Source organism: Eucalyptus grandis, chromosome 2 (assembly GCF_016545825.1).
Source record: "Eucalyptus grandis isolate ANBG69807.140 chromosome 2, ASM1654582v1, whole genome shotgun sequence".
In the NCBI taxonomy this organism is placed as follows: Eukaryota; Viridiplantae; Streptophyta; class Magnoliopsida; order Myrtales; family Myrtaceae; genus Eucalyptus; species Eucalyptus grandis.
Window position 1 is genome coordinate 47,117,154 of NC_052613.1, and position 18,839 is coordinate 47,135,992.

The 18,839-nt window shown below is 38.4% G+C and overlaps 1 protein-coding gene and 1 long non-coding RNA gene across 2 annotated transcripts; both read right to left on the reverse strand.

Annotated features, from left to right (window-relative positions):
• Positions 1–3,598: 3,598 nt before the first annotated feature.
• On the reverse strand, positions 3,599–4,865 carry LOC120290365. The gene is made up of 2 exons (XR_005548289.1): positions 3,967–4,865; positions 3,599–3,851 (listed from the first exon to the last, which is right to left on the reverse strand). It is a non-coding gene; the product is annotated as an uncharacterized LOC120290365 (long non-coding RNA).
• Positions 4,866–7,224: 2,359 nt separating this feature from the next.
• LOC120286363 (MDIS1-interacting receptor like kinase 2-like) lies at positions 7,225–9,222 on the reverse strand. The gene is made up of 2 exons (XM_039303856.1): positions 7,671–9,222; positions 7,225–7,548 (listed from the first exon to the last, which is right to left on the reverse strand). The coding sequence occupies exons 1-2, from the start codon at positions 8,137–8,139 to the stop codon at positions 7,523–7,525; spliced, it is 495 nt and encodes a 164-aa protein (XP_039159790.1). The 5' UTR covers positions 8,140–9,222; the 3' UTR covers positions 7,225–7,522.
• Between the last annotated feature and the right edge of the window lie 9,617 nt (positions 9,223–18,839).

Genomic DNA, 18,839 nt, shown 5'->3' on the forward strand with positions numbered 1-18,839 from the left:
CATTTCCAAAGGAGTGCGTCTCATTTTGTGTGGGCCTTCATTTGCTTTTGCTCACCAAGTCTTCAACCCCTAAAACACTCATGAAGGTATGAATGCATGAAATCCTCGTAAAAACAAAATCAACGTAAGCTTTATCTTTGATTTGCTCCAGTTTTCCTTTTTCCAATCAATTTGTCTTAATCATGCGGAGGGCATTGATGATAAAATCCTCTTTAACTTTTTCACTTGCTTTTCTCCTTAAATGGTCTAATTATATTATTGTTAGTCCAAAGCTATGAACATTTTATAATTTGATTGAACTCAATAATTAGAGCAATCACGATCAAGATCCAATCAAAAGGAGTTACCGTGCCATCATGTCCTCAATTATTATAAGTTATCGTGTCCTTTTTTCTCTATTTTTGACCTATAGGTTCTTGACTTGCTTTTATGGTCTTCATGGGCTAGCTCTTCTCTGTGAGTCATGGTTTCTCATCATGTTACACGTGACGGGCCCCAAATAAAGTCCGGCCCCACTCAAAAAAACACATACGAATTATTTAATGATGAAAGAACTTTCTTATCATGTTACACGTGATAGGTCGAATTAAAATGCAGATCCTTCAACATTAGATCGAATGGTAAAAATCACAATCACATTTATTGAATGACTAAGATTTATTGCATTCCAATTCGATGGTGAAGGATTTATTTTTCTTTTCTTTTGCCCCAATTTTCTTTATTCCAATGAATTTGTCTTAATCATGTGGAGGGCCCCAACCGTGAAGACGTTCACTTTTTCGTCTTCTTTTCAATTCTACACTTCAAATGGTCTGATTATGTTATTGTTAGTGTAGAGGGATTCAATTTCGCAATCTTGGATCCAATTGAAAGGAATCATCGTGCTCCAACGTCCTCCATTTTTGAAGCAATCGTTTCCTTTTCTCCCCTTTTTTGTTTTTTTAAAACCGATAAGTTGTTGACTTTCTTTTTTAGTTTTTATGGGCTTAGTTCCTCTTGAGTCATGGACTGTCTCCATTGCACACGTGATGGGCCAGAATAAGATCACGTCCCATTGGAAAATCTAAAATAGGTATACTTTTATGGTGAGGGACTTCAGTCAAAATTAAGAACTAAAACCCAATTTGAGTCTACATCGCCTTTACCACTATAATCCATTGAAAAAAAATTCTTAGCTCATAATCATACATGTTTTATTGTAATGTCTATATAAAATACTGTAATCCATAAAGATTTAAAAATTTTACGGTAATCTGATCACTCTCTCACACTTTTTCTCTTAAAATATTCCATGCAAAAGCAGAGATTAGGATTCTGAGAGACATGAATTGGTAATAAAATATTATAAATAGATAGTTGAAAATTTTCTTTCTTTTATCAAGTGCATTGAAGGGGGCCACCACATTCTGGGGATTAGGTTTAATTTGGCAATTTTGAAAATTGAATTTAGACCATTCGGACAAAAATTAAGAAAGCGCGGGACTCTTGATTTTGCCTCGTGAGGCACACAAGCCATGATTAAGAAAAAATGGAACTTTGATATCAGTTTCTTCTCTATCATATTCACAGGAAATTACATAAATGATTCTTGAACTTTGGTCAAATATGTAATATCTTCTCTCAGCTTTTAATTTATTTAATGTTGTCCATAAACCTTAGTCAAATATGTGATGTGGAGTTTAATCTAGCCCTTGAACTTTACGAAGATATCCAATATTATCATTCCATTAACTTAAGTTCATGGATAATATTAAACATTTTCATATAGTTCAAGGACTAGATTGAATATTTACCAAAATTTCAAGGATCATATTGCACAAATCAAAAGCTCAAGGATTATATTGTACATTAGACTAAAATTCAAGAACTATATTGAACAAATTAAAAACTAAGGGATGATATTTTATATTGGCCCAAACTTCATAAACTATTTGTGTCATTTTCCCTTTTCATAAAACATTAACAACTCTGTTGATTATCTTTATAAACAAAATTAGTGAATAGATAATATTTCATTAGCACTCACATATCCGAAAGCTACTCATCACCAATACAATCACTTAACCATCCCCTCGGATCTCAATCTACGTACGATTCTAATGCCCATACAAGGATCATGTAGTTTGATTAAAATCATGACTAGAAACTTACTTTTTGTTCTTTCCTTCCTCTAGATATTTTGATAGACGCACTTTTACCTTTTCTTAACCCGAAACATTCAAAATTTTCTCACAATATACAAATACTGAATACGTAAATTCACAAATAAATTTATCATATGTTTTTTGAAATTTAAAAGATTTTAAAAAAAATTAATTGAAAAGCAAGAAATTGCTTTTTTTACTTTTAAAAAGCTTAACTATGTTTGAAGCCATCTAATATCTAGTATAACATTCATTTTTCCATCCGACCTTCATACAACCAAAATGCTTTAAGCATGTTAGACTCATCACAAACAAATAAACAAGATGATTCCCGACTTCACATTTGTCGACGTGAGGAATAGACAAATAATTTGGTTCTCAAATTTATAGTATTTTCAGCATGTGAGCTCGAGCTTCGATTGAATTTGCTTTCTTATTGAGTTCAATCGACATTGGTTTTGGACAAACGGGTCCAGTTGTACTAAAAAATTAAAAGGAATGACAATCGTGAATCCAATGGTAATGCGTCTTTGTACTGCAAATAATGTCCTCAAATCTAAGTGCTATCGTTTCCTATTTTCTTTTTGGCCGACAAGTGCTTGACTTACTCCTTTTGTTAGGCCTCGCAACAACACATTGCGCTGGGAACTTGAGTGCAATTAGAAGAAGATAGCACGGAAGGGATTACCTTGGGAGCAGCCATATATTAATCTGGAGTGATAACTGATAAGCGTGAGCACTGGGAGGCTCGGTCACTGAGGTATTGCTTGCCTCAGAACCCTTGACAACATGTTTCTGATTTATTTTGACAAGTAAATGAGTTCCATTACGATAAACTAGTATAAATTAGCTTCCTGGAACACCTAGCTCAACCGAGGGAAACTAGTTGTATTAAAGGCATCAGCATAAGCTTCATTTGACTATGCTTCCTTGTTTAGGAATCCTCGTGGTGACTTGATCCTTTCTTTCAACTACCTAACATGCGGGGGTTTCTATTGTTTTGGATGATAAAGTTATTATGGGATTTTAAATCAGCTGAAGCTTGATCTTTTCCAAGAAAATACTTAATGCCATGCATGGGATTTGCATTCTGATGTGGGGTTGCAACATAGTTAAAAAGTATAAGAGAAATCGAGCGGAGGAGAGCTCCTGTCACCGTCACTAGTAGCCACTAACCACCGGCATGCGTCTCTTGTAAATGTACTATTCTTGTTCATGTCTTTCCCTCCCTTAGTTTGCAGACAAACTGCATGATGGGTTGAATCTTGTCAAAATAGGGGAATTAGTTAGTAGTGAGGCTGACGTAGCTAACTCGAGATTGATGTAGAAGATGGAAGGACTAGAATGAACGGGATTTGTTTGTCCTTGTTGAGATCTTTCGAATACTTGCTTATAATTTCATCAATAGTTCTTAATCATGCATAACATTAGCTTGCATGGCGAAACATAGTACCTCGGTTAAAACACTGCTTTTATCACTTCTTCAGAATTATGCGAAAAGTCATACATGAACCTAACTGCATTTCGCTCAAGAAACACGGAGGAATCAAAAGAGTTAAAAATTCGCTCCAACTTCTCAATATTACAAACACTAAAAATTTGCTTTCAATTGCTTTGAAACACTCACTCACACTCATCAGTGCATAGAAGCATACACTGCAGGGGGTGCATAAGCCACTGGAGCCAACGAGTCGAGCACAACCAGCGCTGAAGAAAGAGAGAGAGAGAGAGAGAGAGAGAGAGAGAGGCATGAGCAAGTCCGGGCCAGCAAGCCTCACTCCGACGGTTTGATCAAGGCGGGGGAATGGGGACACAGGCTTACCTCGTGGGTGTGGTGTCGCCGGCTGCAGTCGCTCAGCCAGTCGGGAAGAGTGGGCTTCACTAGGTGTTACTGAGCCAACGTTCCTCTCCCTCCCTCTCATTCAAGGCTCGCTCTCTCTCGGTTGCTTCCTCTTTCTCCGATCTCTCTCTCGGCCAAGAAGCAGAATACCAAGCTGCCCCTACGTCTAAAACTAAGGCCTAGAATCTGTTTGAGCCCACACCAACCCAAGCTCTCTCAATCAACCAAAAACCCAAATCTCATTAAACCTACCAAGCCCATTGCTCACAACTCACGGCCACTTCAATGCCAACTTCTCCTCTCATATGCACACGCTCTTTTCCCAGTAAAAAGAGAACACTCATGGATCGACAAACTGACACATTCGATCTCTAGACATAAAAATGTATAACCGCAAACTCAAATCTCAGGTAAACAAACGCGAACTGAATGATCTGAAGTCGAAAGTTATAATTTTTCTATAAAATTTAGATGTTTTGATTCAAAAGACCCTCTTCGAACAAGGACGCAGCTCTGTTTAGGCATTATCACGAACGCATGGCAGTCGGCTAGAATGCACAGCACAAAGAGAGGTCTACACAGGTTCGGTTCAAGCATTTCGTCAAGCACGTGGTGGGCAAGAAGTGAGGAGAACGACGCTGGCCACTTCTTAGGACTCGAGCCCGGACCTAGACCCGAGCGAACACATGGAACTGCTCAACATCAAACAAATCGACTCAGTTGCACACAAAAAAACTCAAGAATCGGAGACAACTCGCTCGGCTATTCTATCGCCGAAACAGGGCAGTGCTAAGAGGGTTCGTGGGGGATGAGTTTCAGTCACAAAAACCCCTACTCGGCTAGAAGACGGCGGCACGAGGGCCAGTTCGAGACAAATGGAACTTCAGTCGGCCGCCTCGCGATGTCTCCGAGCCGAGATCCCCGGGAACGGCGGGTTTGAACTGAAAAGAAACTCACCGGAAATGCCGAGGTTTGGGAACGAGAAGTCTTGCGCTCGAGGGCGTCGGCTAGAGGTCGGCGACTGGCGTCGAGGATGGGCGAGCGATGCTCAACCCAGGCAGCTTCAAGCTCTCTCGCTCTTCATCTCACTCTCATTCCGTCTCTCTCTCTTTGAAGAAACCCCCTTTAGCCGACTTTCTGTCTCTCGCTTTTAAGCACCGGCGCGCATGGCCTCTAACGTCTCGGCTGTCCCTGGCCGGCCTGGCCCTGACCATCAACTCCCCGTCTCCTCCCTCTCTGCATCTTCTGGTCTCCTTTTTCGTGTCGTCCTCTCTGTCTCCTCCCTCTCTTCAGCCAACGTTGAGGACAAAAGGAAGGGAACCAGAGAGAAAAGGAGAAGGCCGGGCTTGGGATAAAAGAAAGAAAAAATGGGCTAGGCCTAAACCAGAAAGAGCAAGAAGAAGGAAAAGAAAGAAGGCCGGGCCGGCCTGGCCCCGGCTCGGTTTTGCTGCTTCTTCTTTTTCTTCTTTTTTTTTTCTTTTAAAAATAAACATTTTTTAAATTAGAATAATAATATTTTTAAAAAATTTAATACTAGTAATGCAAACGTTCCTAAGTGTCCATATGCGATGCAATTTTAATGGATATTATTTTTATTTAGGAGTTAAAAATTAATCCCTAATTTTCTACATGATAAAGCCCTTAATAAAATGGTCAAATTAATGTGTCAATAGTACCTAACCCATTTCTCAGATGGCTTGCAAACTCCAAAAAACTTTTTTTGATGAAGATCAAATTTATGGAAGATGTTCAACATCGTGGACCTCCCCAATGGTGAGAAGAAGGTCATCTGCATGGTATGTGCTATAAAATTATCTTTGGAACCTCATGGTGGGACGGGCCATTTGAAAAGGCCAAGATAAATATTTTGCTGAAATGGTCAACCCAGGGGGAGTTCCGCCACTTCTCTTGAAACGGGCCATTGAGATTTGTATTTTTGTTGTTGTTGTCTGTACTAAATGTTTTAAAAGTGTACTTGTTTGTACTTTAGTGATGAAATAACTGTGTTTTTATGAGTGTGCTTAGTATGGTGTTTTTAATTATTAGGCTATAGTTTTTTTTATGAGATTGTATTTATCTAAGTTTGATTCTTATGTATTTGTACTTCAATAGGCACAAATTGTATGGCGTTGTTTGATTTTATAATGAGATGTATTGGTTTAAGTCTAAGTCTTTTGTACTATATCATGTATTTCGATTTTGTACAATTATCCCAACAACTCTTTATAACAAAACAACCATGAAGCAGGAATAATTCATTCTACCGACCTTTATTTTTTTATTTATTGAATTTTCAATTAGTTTAAAAATTATGGAAAAAGAAATTGAAAACCAGCCCTTAGCATAACGTGACCAAGCCTGACATGTGAGCTAGCACAGCCCGCCATTGTCATGGGCGAGCCGGCCCATGCGCAGGATTTCCCATGCTGTACTTGGCCCGACACATAAAAGTGACGGCCGGGAGTCATCACTATTTGCTAGTTGTGATAATAATTTCCTCAGTATATATAACATCCTAGCAAAAATAATTTCGTTATCAAGATGGCAACTTTAAAGGCTGATGCAGCAAGATTCATCGATCCGGTCCTTACTATTTATTGATATATCGGTTATAAGCACATTGCGCTAATTATGAAGAAAAGAGATCAAATCCCCTTAGCAAGAGCCAATAGTCAGCAATGAGCAATGATATTCAGGGGGATGAATTTTGCCGAGCTATTATGCGAAAGTTCCAAAAAAACGTGAGCTATCCTCTTCTCATGTGAAGCGAACATAATGATCTTGAAATCGTTAATCCCCAAAGTACTTGCAGATACATAAATTTGTGGTGGGATTGGATATGTAAAAAGGGCATTTTAAAATAAGTTCTTCAAATTATTTGGCCAAAAAAGAATTTCTTTAAATTAATTAATGTTTTTCGAAAATGTACGCAAGGGAAGAAAAATAACTATTTGTTCTCATCTTTATTGCTCATCTTCAAAGGTTTATAAGTAGACTTTAATAATGTCAAAGAGCGGAAGAGGGTGAACGGACGAATTGCACAATCAATCTTTAAACCAATTGTTTATAGTTTTGCAATTTCAAGTCAAAATGACAAGTGTGAAAGCCACTTAATTTTCTCCATCAAACATTAGCTTTCTTATATTGATGTCCATGCCAAATTTCATTTAAATTAATCACTGAAAGAATGAAATAAACACATCAAAATATATTAGAATCTCATTGGACCAATTAAAAGTTTTAGTACGATAGTGAACATCAATAAAAAGTAAGATGAATGACCAAATTGAAAGTTCAATTATGACACTATATATCAAAAAAGTGCACAGGCTACTGGTATCATTATCTCTTCTAGCAATAGAAACTACATGTTGTTTACATCTCGATTGAAAGAAGGCAAGAGATGTCAATTTAATGCATTTTGCAAATTGACTTGCTGATCGTTCTGCAAAAAGTTGGAAATAATCATGAAATTAGATCTCCCCGAAAGCCGTCCCTACTTATTTTTGGTCCCACGATTCCAAACTTAAACATTGCACTATTCATGTAACGTTGAAGCTAGCTCTGCAGTGAACATCGTAAATCACAAAATTAGGATTAGTGAGAACTAAGTATTTAAAAGCCGATCGTCATCATGATTAAAAATCAAACACAATAGCACATGAAAAAATAACTTCCAAACTTACCAAGTCCTGTGAATGCTCCAAATTTCCTGACATTGAGATCACGAAGTTGCTCTAAGGTGATAGCAGAGAGTGGCATTTCTAGGGGTACTTGAACGCGAAGCTCATGGGAGACTTGTCCCATAGTCGGTCGAAGCCGCGGATCAGCTTGCAAGCACGTGAACGCTAGCTTGGCGATTGAGACTACGTCTTGCACATCTCGAAGACAAAGTCTAGAAGGCAAGAGACGTTGATCCAACACATCCTTCCACAGTATCGGCGATTCAATTTGAGTGGATGATGAACATTCTCCAAAGACATGATCTCCTGGATGCTTTCCCATGATTGTCTCTAATGCGACGACTCCAAAGCTATATACATCGCACTTTTTAGTAGGAATTAAAGAATAAGCCAACTCTGCAAGTGGAGAATTCACGATTTTTTTATAACCTTGATCATAAGTTGTTTTCAAATTGATGACATTGCTTCCCATGAGGTAACAGTTACAAGTACAAATTTCTACTTAATCTATGCTTACAACACTGATTTGAGCATAGGAGTTTACGCTTTAGGGGAGTTCGAAGGATTTTGTCTGATGCTCGTGTCATTTAGGTAACACAAATTTCATATCCTTGAGATGCATCGATAATAATTTTTACCTCTTTTGCCAATTCTTCCTTATTAGGAAAGTTAGAAGGCTTTCTATAAACATTAAACTTGAATGCTCTAAATGGGTAAACAAATTTCCATAAGAAGATTAAATAACAAAAGAAGGGATGTTTTGACACTGAATGCCAACGAAATTGAAAATATTACGAAGTACCTGGAGCAATATACCCTATGGTGCCAGCAACAATAGTCCAATTTGATGAATCCGTCCTTAATAGTCTTGCAGTGCCAAAATCGGAAACACGAGCCTCATAATTGCAATTTAGTAGAACGTTGTTACTGGTCAAGTCTCGATGAATTAGTGGAGGTGAACATTCGTGATGCATATAGGACAAAGCATCCGCAACTCCTCGGACCACATTTACCCTCTTGTCCCAATGAAATTCTACCGCTCTTTCATTATCGTTCAAAACTGTTCTCAAGCTTCCTCTTTCCATATACTCATACACCAAAAAATAGCGTTGGACATGAGAGCAGAACCCATAAAATTTCACGATATTACAATGTCGTAGATTTGTTAAGGCTTGAATTTCCCTTTCAAATGGTATCAAATCAACAATCTCACTATCGTCTTGGGACGGTGAGGTTTGCTTTATAGCAAACGTTTGACCTTCTAATATATTGGCTTTATAAACAATTCCACATGCTCCTTCGCCCACATAGTACTTGGAGTCAAATCCTTCTGTGGCCTCGACGATTCGATCATAGAAAATTTTGCCATCATAATTGAAAATATGCATGAAATCCAAATCATTTGCTTGTTCATTGTTCTCTCTCTTGATAATCATTCTTCGATGATGATTGATGATTACAAGAACGATCAAGGTGCAAGAGAGAAGGATAATTCCCAACAACGAGAGAAAGAGGATAATTGTGATTCTAAGTCCAACATGTGGATTGCGTTTCTTGCTCTATGAAGAATTGCATTTCGGTAAACCAATAACATTTTCACAAAATCCTTTGTTATACTGCATTATCTCAAATGGAGCCTCATTGAAAGCTTTGACATTTGGGAGAGGACCTTCCAAGTTATTGTAGGAAAAATCAATAGAAGTTAAGGCTGACATATCACCAAAAGTATGTGTAATAGAACCATAAAGGCAATTGTGGGAGATATTTAGAACTTGCAGCATTCTCAACTATCCAAGTACTCCCGGTATGTTTCCAGTCAACAAATTATGACTTATGTCAAGAACCTCAAGGAACTGTGCGTTGCCTATCTCTAGAGGAATGCTTGTCCAAAATTTGTTTCTACTCAAGTTCAAAGTCAACAACCTTTTGAATGAGCCTAACTGCATCGGCATCAATTCACTCAAATTGTTTAATGCCAAGTTTAGATGTTCCAGTTGAGATAATAGTCCAATCTCGGTCGGGACATTTCCTGTGATAGCGTTGCTGCTTAGATCGAGTTCTAACAACATCGATAGACTTCCCAATTCCCTTGGAATGCCCCCACTTAAAAAATTTGAAGAAAGTTTTAGTGCCCCTAACTGAGCCATCCTTCCAAATATTGCAGGTATCTCACCAGAAATTTGGTTGTTTGATATCCTTAAGCTTGTCAAATTGGGACAACGCTCCCATTTCCATGAAAGTTCACCGTTAAAATGATTGAAGCTTAAGTCCACATACTTTAGATACGGATATATTCCGAAAGCTTCTGTTATGTTTCCAATAAGTTGGTTTTTTTTCTAGCCTCAATCTGATTAATGTGCTACAACTCTCTAAGCTTGTTGGGATGGGACCCGTGAAATGATTTTTAAAGGCATAGAAAGAACTTAATGATCTCCCAAGGCACACATCTTTTGGTAGTTCCCCCTCTAGTTCATTATTACTCATTAACAATCTAAACAAATGCGTTAACCTATTAAATTCAAAAGGTAAGGACCCAGAGAACATGTTGTCCCTAATGCTTAATTCAGTTAACTTGGCCAAGCTTCCAATTGATGTAGGGATTGGACTGGCCAAATTATTTTCAGATAGGCTAAGAGCAGACAAACTTGACAAGTTTCCGATGGAATGAGGAATTAAGCCAGTGAAACTATTGACTCCTAGGTAAAGTTCAGTGAGAGAAGTGAGCCTTCCAATTTCTAAAGGAATTGATCCTGATAATCTATTTTCCGATAAGCAAAAAAATGTCAAGCTCCTCAAGTTGCATATTTCTTGTGGAATGGAACCGGAAATGGCATTCTTTGAAATGTCAAATATGGTTAAGTTGCCCAATTTTCCAAGAGAAGTAGGGATCAGACCGGCCAAATTATTTTGGAAGAGGTTCAAATAATGAAGACTCTCCAACATACCTACACTTGGAGGAATTTCCCCAGATAGTTCATTGGATGAAAGATCAAGAGAGTTGAGTTTGGAAATGTTACCAATACTTGAGGGGATGGAGCCATAGATCAAGTTGTTGGTGAGTTCAAAGCTAACCACACTGGTTAAGCGCGAGAAGTCAAGGCCATCTAGAGTTCCTCTCAAACCGACATTGGAAAGATTTAGATGGGTGATGGCTCCGAAGTAGTTGCAAGCGACACCGGTAAAGTAGCAAGGATTGTCGCCATGCCATGAAGAGAGGAGAGATTGGCTATGGTTGTCAAAAGTAGATTTCCAATTCAAGAGAGCCTCTACTTCATCCTTATTCCTGGTCATGTGGACAGTGGAAAAAGAAGTGTAGGAAGGGGAAACTCTTGCTTCATGAAATGAAGTGGTGCCGACCAAAAAGAGTAAGGAGAAGAAGAAGAAGACACATAAAGGAGACAAGATGGACAACAATAATGAAGAAGCCATGATTTTAGGGGGATGGATTGTCTTTGGGAGGTGGAGGATGGTTTTGATTGACATAACGTTAACAAGATGGATGCCATATTTATAGATGAATGTCATTCTTGAAGCTCCTCAGTTGAGGCCAATGCCTTAAAGTTGGATAGCGTTTTCCCATGAATGGGGGCCTTTCGTGAACAATTTTTTTTTTTTTGTGATCGACGGTATATTGCAAAATAATATCTTTTACTTTTCCGAGCAGTTCAGCACGTGCCATTTGCCCTCTCTTTATGCTCTTGCCTCGGCCTCTCCAGAGGTAGACTATGCCCTAATCATCTCCTCTAATTCTCTCGACGTTCCTCTCTCTCTCTCTCTCTCTCTCTCTCTGTTCTCCATCAGTGTCGTGGTCTCTCCCCGCAATCCTATCATCACCAATGCTGGAGATTCTCCACCTAAATTTGGGGGAATAGGGTTTTAATTTGAGAAATTAGGAAATTGAGTTCAGACCATTTCAAACAGAGATTAATAAAGCGTGGGACTCCCTGATTTTTGGCCTTGTGGTGCAGAAAAAAGCCATGATTAAGGGGAAGAAAATGGAAACTTTGAGTTTCTTATTTGCAGCAACTATGTTGATTCTCTTCATGGACAAAACAAATGAAAAAAACAAAAAGATGTTTCATTAGTACTCACATATCCAAAAATTACTCAACGCCAATTGAAATCCCTTAATCAACCCCTTTAATAAATCTACGTAACATTATAATGTCCATATGAAGATCATGTAGCTTAATTAAAATTACTTGAATAGAAATTTACTTCACTTCATCTAAATATTGTTTTTGACGCACTTCTAACCATTTTCTTAACCCGAAACGTTTGAAATTTTCACAATTTATAGATAATAATACATAAATTCAAGTATGATTCACCTTTTCTTCTACTAGTTCTTATGAGGCACAAGCGGATGCTCTTGCAAGTCTCTCTTCCTCTTGCTCAATGGAGCTCTCTCTTCCCAAGTAATTTCTTTTTTTTTTTTTTTTTTTTGTGTGAAATTTACATTTCAAAAGTAGTTCGACTCATGAGTTTGGGTCTTCTCTCTGTTTTTGGTCAACCAGTCTTCACCCCCTAAAACATTCATCAACATATGAGCACAAGAAATTCTCATAAACAACAAAATCAACATCAACTTCATCCTTCATTTGCCCCAGTTTTCTCTTTTTCCAATCAATTTTTCTTAATCATATGGAGGGCCTTGATCATGAAGTTCTTTTTAACTTCTTCACCTTCTTTTGAATTCCCCTCCTTCAAATGGTTCAATTATGTTATTGTTAGTTCAAAGCTATTCAATTTTATAATCCAATTGAACTCAATTATTAAAGTAGTGACAATTGAAGGAGTTATTGTGCTATCATGTCCTCAATTATTTCAAGTCGTTGTTTCTTGTTTTTTGTTTTCGACCTATAGTTTCTTGACTTACTTTTGCGGTCTTCATGGCCCTAGCTCTTCCTCATGAGCCGTGAATTCTCATCACGTTGATGGGCTCAAATAAAGTCCGGTCCCACTTAAAAATTTCACATACTTGTAATTTTATGATGAGGGCACTTTCTCATCATGTTACACGTGATGAGCCTAGATAAAGTCTAGAGCCTTCAACATTAGATCAAAAGGTAAAAAATCATAATAAGATTTGTTGAATGACTAAGATTTATTGCATTTGAATTTGATGGTAAAGGATTATACAGACACAATGCCACCTAGGAATCAATATATCACCTCATACAAATTATGTATTTCACAATTGATTTTGATTTTTAAAACTTATAACTATATCTATATCAATGGCAAGAGAGAGGACTTGAGTAATCAACAACTTGAATAGGCCATATAGCAAAAATAAAATGATAAAATAATGAACTTTTACAAGCTACACAATCAGCTGGTAGCTTCATCCGTATGGTTGGTCGCATTGGGAGCGAAAGAAGTGGAGGAAGCAGAAACGACTATGCCATGAAATGGAGTGGAAACAAAGATGGTGATGTTGTTTACGAAGAAGAGCGAGTAGAAGAAGAAGAAGGCTAAAGAAGACGGCTTCCGCAGAAATAGGGAAGTAACCATGATTTTGGGGTGGTTTTGAAAATGTGAGATTGTCCAGGTTCGCATGTTCTTAACAACTAGATAGGTAAGATACTTATAGATGGCTAATCATTATTAGATGAAGCCTCAATTAAGGCCAATGCATATATCGCTGTTATTTTGAAATAGTTAAATATGGTGTGCTCGTCACATATGTCTAACATTCATCTTAACTACGCAGCCTCTATCCTTTTTTTTAATGCCACTCGCTTTAATGGGTTCTGCGATCCATTATTTTGTCTTGGCAAAATCTTTACTTTAAATTTTCACTTCACGACCTGCAGTTGTCGATTTAGATTCTACATCATCTAGGCCTGAAAATTTGTGTTAGTCTTTGTAATTTACATCAATATCCATTAGCATAAGACATCGTAAGTCTTTCTCTATGTAATTCATAAATGATCTCTCGTCTCATTTTATTGTCAATTCGCGTTACCATTAAATCGTTGGAGTACAGAAAATGATGATGCTATTGAGAAAAGACTTGTGCTGTGAATTGTTACTAGCTGACAAACTATTCATGGGAAGGATGTTATGACGGCAGGGACCAGAAGCTAATGAGTCTCGTTGGAGTATAGAAAATAGGGTTGAGCATCGGTCCGGGGTCAACCCTAGATCGACTCTGGACCGGCCCAACCCCTGCCGATCCTAGTCCGATTCCTAGAGAGACTAGGTCGGTCTTTGGTCCTGGAATTTCTGGACCAACACTATGCAAGTCAGTTCTCGGTCCTGAGAGTTCCGGGTTGGTCCAACCCGGACCAACCCTGACTATATATATATGTAATTTTTTTATATAGAGAAAATCTTAAAATAAATTGCGTTAACAACATTAAATAGCTCTTTAGTGAGGAGTTCAAGTAATTTTACATTGTTCTTTAATAACTTAGGTTTTTAATGTCTTTTACGGCGTCAATAGTGTGATAGCTAGTATAATCACCTAGAGGGGGGGTGAATAGGTGCACAAACAATTTATCGAGATACGGAAGCGATTCTTTAGAAATGATAGAAAGAAAGTTTACTATGATTAGCGAAAATGAAGTACGATCAAAGTAAAGAGAGTAAGGAAGAGAAAATTGAACACATGGTTTATAGTGGTTCGGCTTATTCCAAGCCTACGTCCACTCTTCCGCACCGACAGCCCCACCGACTGGATTTCACTATGATCAAAAGAGAAGTTACAGCACAGCTTTGCCTTGATTCCACGGTGTAGATGTTCTATCACACCTCCTCAAGGTTTCTCACAAATATAGACTCTCTTTTGTATACAAGTATTCGCTCAAAGGAATTGTCTAAACAAGAAAAAGCTTCAGACTTTGGAATTCTTCTATCGCGCACATCTCAACAACTAAGACCGTCTTCCTTATATACTCCTTTATGCCATCATACCCGTTGGCACTTACCAAAGGAATTCCTCCAATCTACCCATTGGACGGAATCAATTAGGAAGATCGTTCAAGCTATCAAAGGAATGTGTCGATAGCCCATCAATCCTGTTCGCCCATACAATCAGGATCTCGGTTTCCATAAGTAGAACCTTCCAATAATATTTAGGCAATCACCGGATCTTCAATCATCGAGTCAATCTCGATCAATCAAAGGATTCCATTACGTCTTTTCTAGCCACGAGATCTTCTCCAGTTGATAAGGATAAATCCTTGACGAAACATCCAGTTCTGGATAGCCTTTCTTCAACGGATTAGAGACTGTCAATGAGGATAGACTTTGAGTCTTGAGTCTCGGCTGGGAGGTCTTGAGACTTTTAAATAGCGAGTGCAAGCCTTCGAGACTAGACCGATGGAAACGTTTTGTCAGCTTCAAAATACTTCAAGAAGATTTCTCCAACAATCTCCCCTTTTTGATGGTGACAAAATTTTCCTGCAGATTTGGATAACTTTGACTCGCAAAACATTTCTCAAACACATATGCATATCTTATAGAGATAAATGGCTAAATGAATAACACTAGAATCTGCAACCACAGAAAATAGGTTAGTCTAGTATGAGATAAAGCCATCCATAAGATATCAATAGTAGTTAATAGAAGCAATCAAGTCCAAGTCTTGTCCAGTTCTTAACCAAACACAAAACAAAGTCAAACAGAGTTCAACAACAAAACAGTTCAACAAACCACATGATTAAAAAAGTTTAAACGATTGAAAGTTTGATCAAATCTTGCATCTCTCCCCCTTTTTGTCAGCATTAAAAAGGTTGAGATGAAGTCAAGATCTCTTGGGAATGCGGACAAGCTGGAAATCTTCCATAGACTCCAGTCTTTTCAAGTCTTCCTTCAGTTGTGCAATCTCCTCATCCTTGGCATTGGCCGGATCCGAACAGAGAGGGCTTGGATCTTATCATTCAATGAACATGAAGAAGCTTGACCCGCATTCTGCAGGTTTGAACCTCGCATCCCAAGGCATAAATTTGACCTCGCATCTCCAAGAGAATATCCATGATTCTGCGAAAATCTGCTGCATTATCCGAGTACTTGCTTCGGCCCGATCGATGGAGTAAATGCGGACGATGGTAGATCAGCATAATCTCGCAGGTTTGGCGATGAAACTTCATGACCTTCTTCTGGAAATTGAGAGGTATAAACATCCTGCAGGTGCACGGGTGAGCAATCGACTCCTTCACTTGCATCGGGATATGAGGACTTCCTCCTTTCTCTTGATCTCCCCTTGTTTTCATGCCTTCGGGTGGAGAAGAGAGTTCCTCGGGTTCTCCTTCTTCTCTTCTTTCTTCTTGAGTCTTTCCTCCTCTCGCTTCTTTTTCAGCTTCTCTTTCTTCTTCTTCCTTCTCCTCTCTGCATCCTTCTCCTCTTGCTTCTTTTGTCATTTTGTTCCGAGTCTTTCGTGGAACAGACGACTTAAATTCTTCAAAGCCATTGCGAGAGATGGTGATATCATCTTCATCATCTTCATCCTCAACGAGGAGAGCTCTTCTTCTTTTGGATGGAGCAACCATGGGCTCCTTCCCTTTTCTTTTAACTGCAGAAGAGGTTTGATGAGATTTGGCAGGAGTCTTCTCCTTGAATTTCTCCAACTCCTTGCTCAGTTCCTTCAGACGCATTTTGGTCACCATTTTCAGTCCTACCACCATATGATTGCATGATCGAACACAAGATTTGTGGAGGCTGAATATTCAGGTGTCTGAATAACTTTGTAACAAGGCTTGGGTAAGGAAGTTGACCTCTGTCCTTCATCAGCTCTATACATGTGAAACATAACAAAGTATGAGGGAGAGAAAACTTTTTCCACGAGAGGATGGCATACATCAACTTTGCCTCTGAACTTGAAACATCAGTTTTGGAAGTTGATTTCGGTCGAAGGCAATTAATCACAATCTTGTGAAGCAAGATGTTGAATGCACTCATCCTTAAGTAGGTGATCTTCTCATCTGTTCTCCTGTCCTTCACCGGTTCCGGTGTGGCCCGAGCAATGGAAACTTTGATTGGTTGATATCGCGCTCTCTCAACTTCTAACACATCTGCCAAAGCATATTCATATCCACAACATAGTCTTGATCTTTAACGCTGAAAGAGAATCTATTCGCATCCAAAAGCTAAGATTTGAATAGAAATATGCAAATCAATCCAAAGATAGGCCTCGGTAGAGTCGGAGCGGAACTTTTCAAGTTGAAGATAACGAACTTTTCCCTCAAGTTCACTTTCACAAAGATCCAGAAAATCAAAATCCACACTCCTAGGGTTTATTACCTCACGCTTAAGCAATTTCGAGTACGAGATCCTTTTGTTCCTTCGATCGAACAAATCTCCCATTTTTCCTTGAATTTCAGCCGCAATACCCATTTTCGGTTGAAATAGACTGAACAAATTGTCATCATCATTCCCATCTACAGTGATTCGGCCCCTGATCCACGAGGATCACTTGGGATATTCGCAAGGGTTTCCTCACCACCCCTTTACGAGCAATTCCCAAACTTTCCATTTTTCGCAGAAAGATATATTCGTTCTTATATCCTTTGTCTTTAAGAAAATCATCAACATAGTTCAAAGGAGTATGAATTCCTTTTAAGGCACGATATAGCTTGTAAATAAAAGCGGGCTTTTGAACTCTTACTGGAGTGCATCCTCGATGATTTCTTCCCGTTGTTGATGATCAACGCCTTGAAGACTAGATGGAGGAGAATGACGCTTACGAGAATGTTGTGGGCTCGGTTGCTGTTCTCGGAGACACTTCTTCTTCAGTGTAAGATCGAAGTGCGTAGGCCCCTCACTCATTCACCTTTGTGGTCCCCCTTTGCGATTCTCGAAGACTTTCTTGAAGATGACATCTTTCTCGGTTTTTGGAAGATTCCTTGCTTGACTTTCCCAAGAAAGATGACAACTTTTTGAAGATAAAACAAAGAAGACAAACGGGAATGGAGAATCGATGCTTTCTAGGGTTTTTTTTTAGAGTAAAGTGAAGAAGAATCGACGGTGCATGATTTGGTTAAAAAGAGAGATAAACGAACCGTCACAAAGGAAATAAAAAAAAATGCCTTTTCAAAATAACTGTCTTTTTCCGCAAAAATAGCTATTTCAAAAATACTTTCTTTTTGAAAATGAAACGATGCAATAATTACATCGATTAAATATAGCAACAATTTAAACATAGTCTGACGGTCGTACATTTTCAAGATAAGATTAGAGAGAGAAAGACTTACAGTCGATGGACGTACCAAGACTATCTTACAGATAAAGTCTTGTATGTCTGAGTCTGAAAGTCTTTAGACTTTGATCTCCTCATACCTCAAAATGTTGAGTCTGGAACGGATAGATTTAAATTGATTTTTCTCCAATGGCTTTGTGAATATATCCGCCAGTTGGTTCTTTGAGTCAACAAATTGAATTGAAACATCTCCATTCTGAACATGGTCTCTAATAAAGTGATGTCGAATCTCTATATGCTTCGCTCTAGAGTGTAGAATTGGATTTTTGGTGAGATTGATAGCGCTGGTGTTGTCGCAATTAATCTCCGTGCATGAGTCTTCAATTTCAAAGTCTCTTAGCTGTTGTTTTATCCATAGAATTTGCGAACAGCAACTTCCAAGAGCTACATACTCTGCTTCTGTTGTTGAAAGAGCCACAGTGCTTTGTTTCCTTGAAAACCAAGACACTATCCTGCTTCCAAGCAAGCGGCAAGTTCGAAGTGCTCTTTCTATCAACTCGCAACCGGCATGATCTGCGTCTCGAGTATCCCATAAGATTAATGTCTCCCTTCTTAGGATACCATAGACCGATGCTTGAAGTTGATGAAACATATTTAATAATACGCTTCGCAGCATTTAAATGAGATTCTTTTGGGTCTGATTGAAATCTGGTACAAATGCAAACACTAAACAAAATGTCAGGTCTAGAAGCAAGTAAGATAAAGAAGAGATCCGATGATACTCTGTACAGCTTTTGATCGACTTTCTTCCCTTCTTCATCTTTGTCTATCTTCAAGGAACTTGACATTGGTATGTCGGCCTTTTTGCAATTGTTCAGACCGAACTTTTTGACTAGATCATTTGCATACTTTTCTTGATGAATAAAAGTTCCTTCCTCCAATTGTTTTATTTGAAGTCCAAGAAAGAAGGTTAACTCACCCATCATGCTCATTTCAAATTCATCCTGCATAGTCTTTGAAAATTTCTT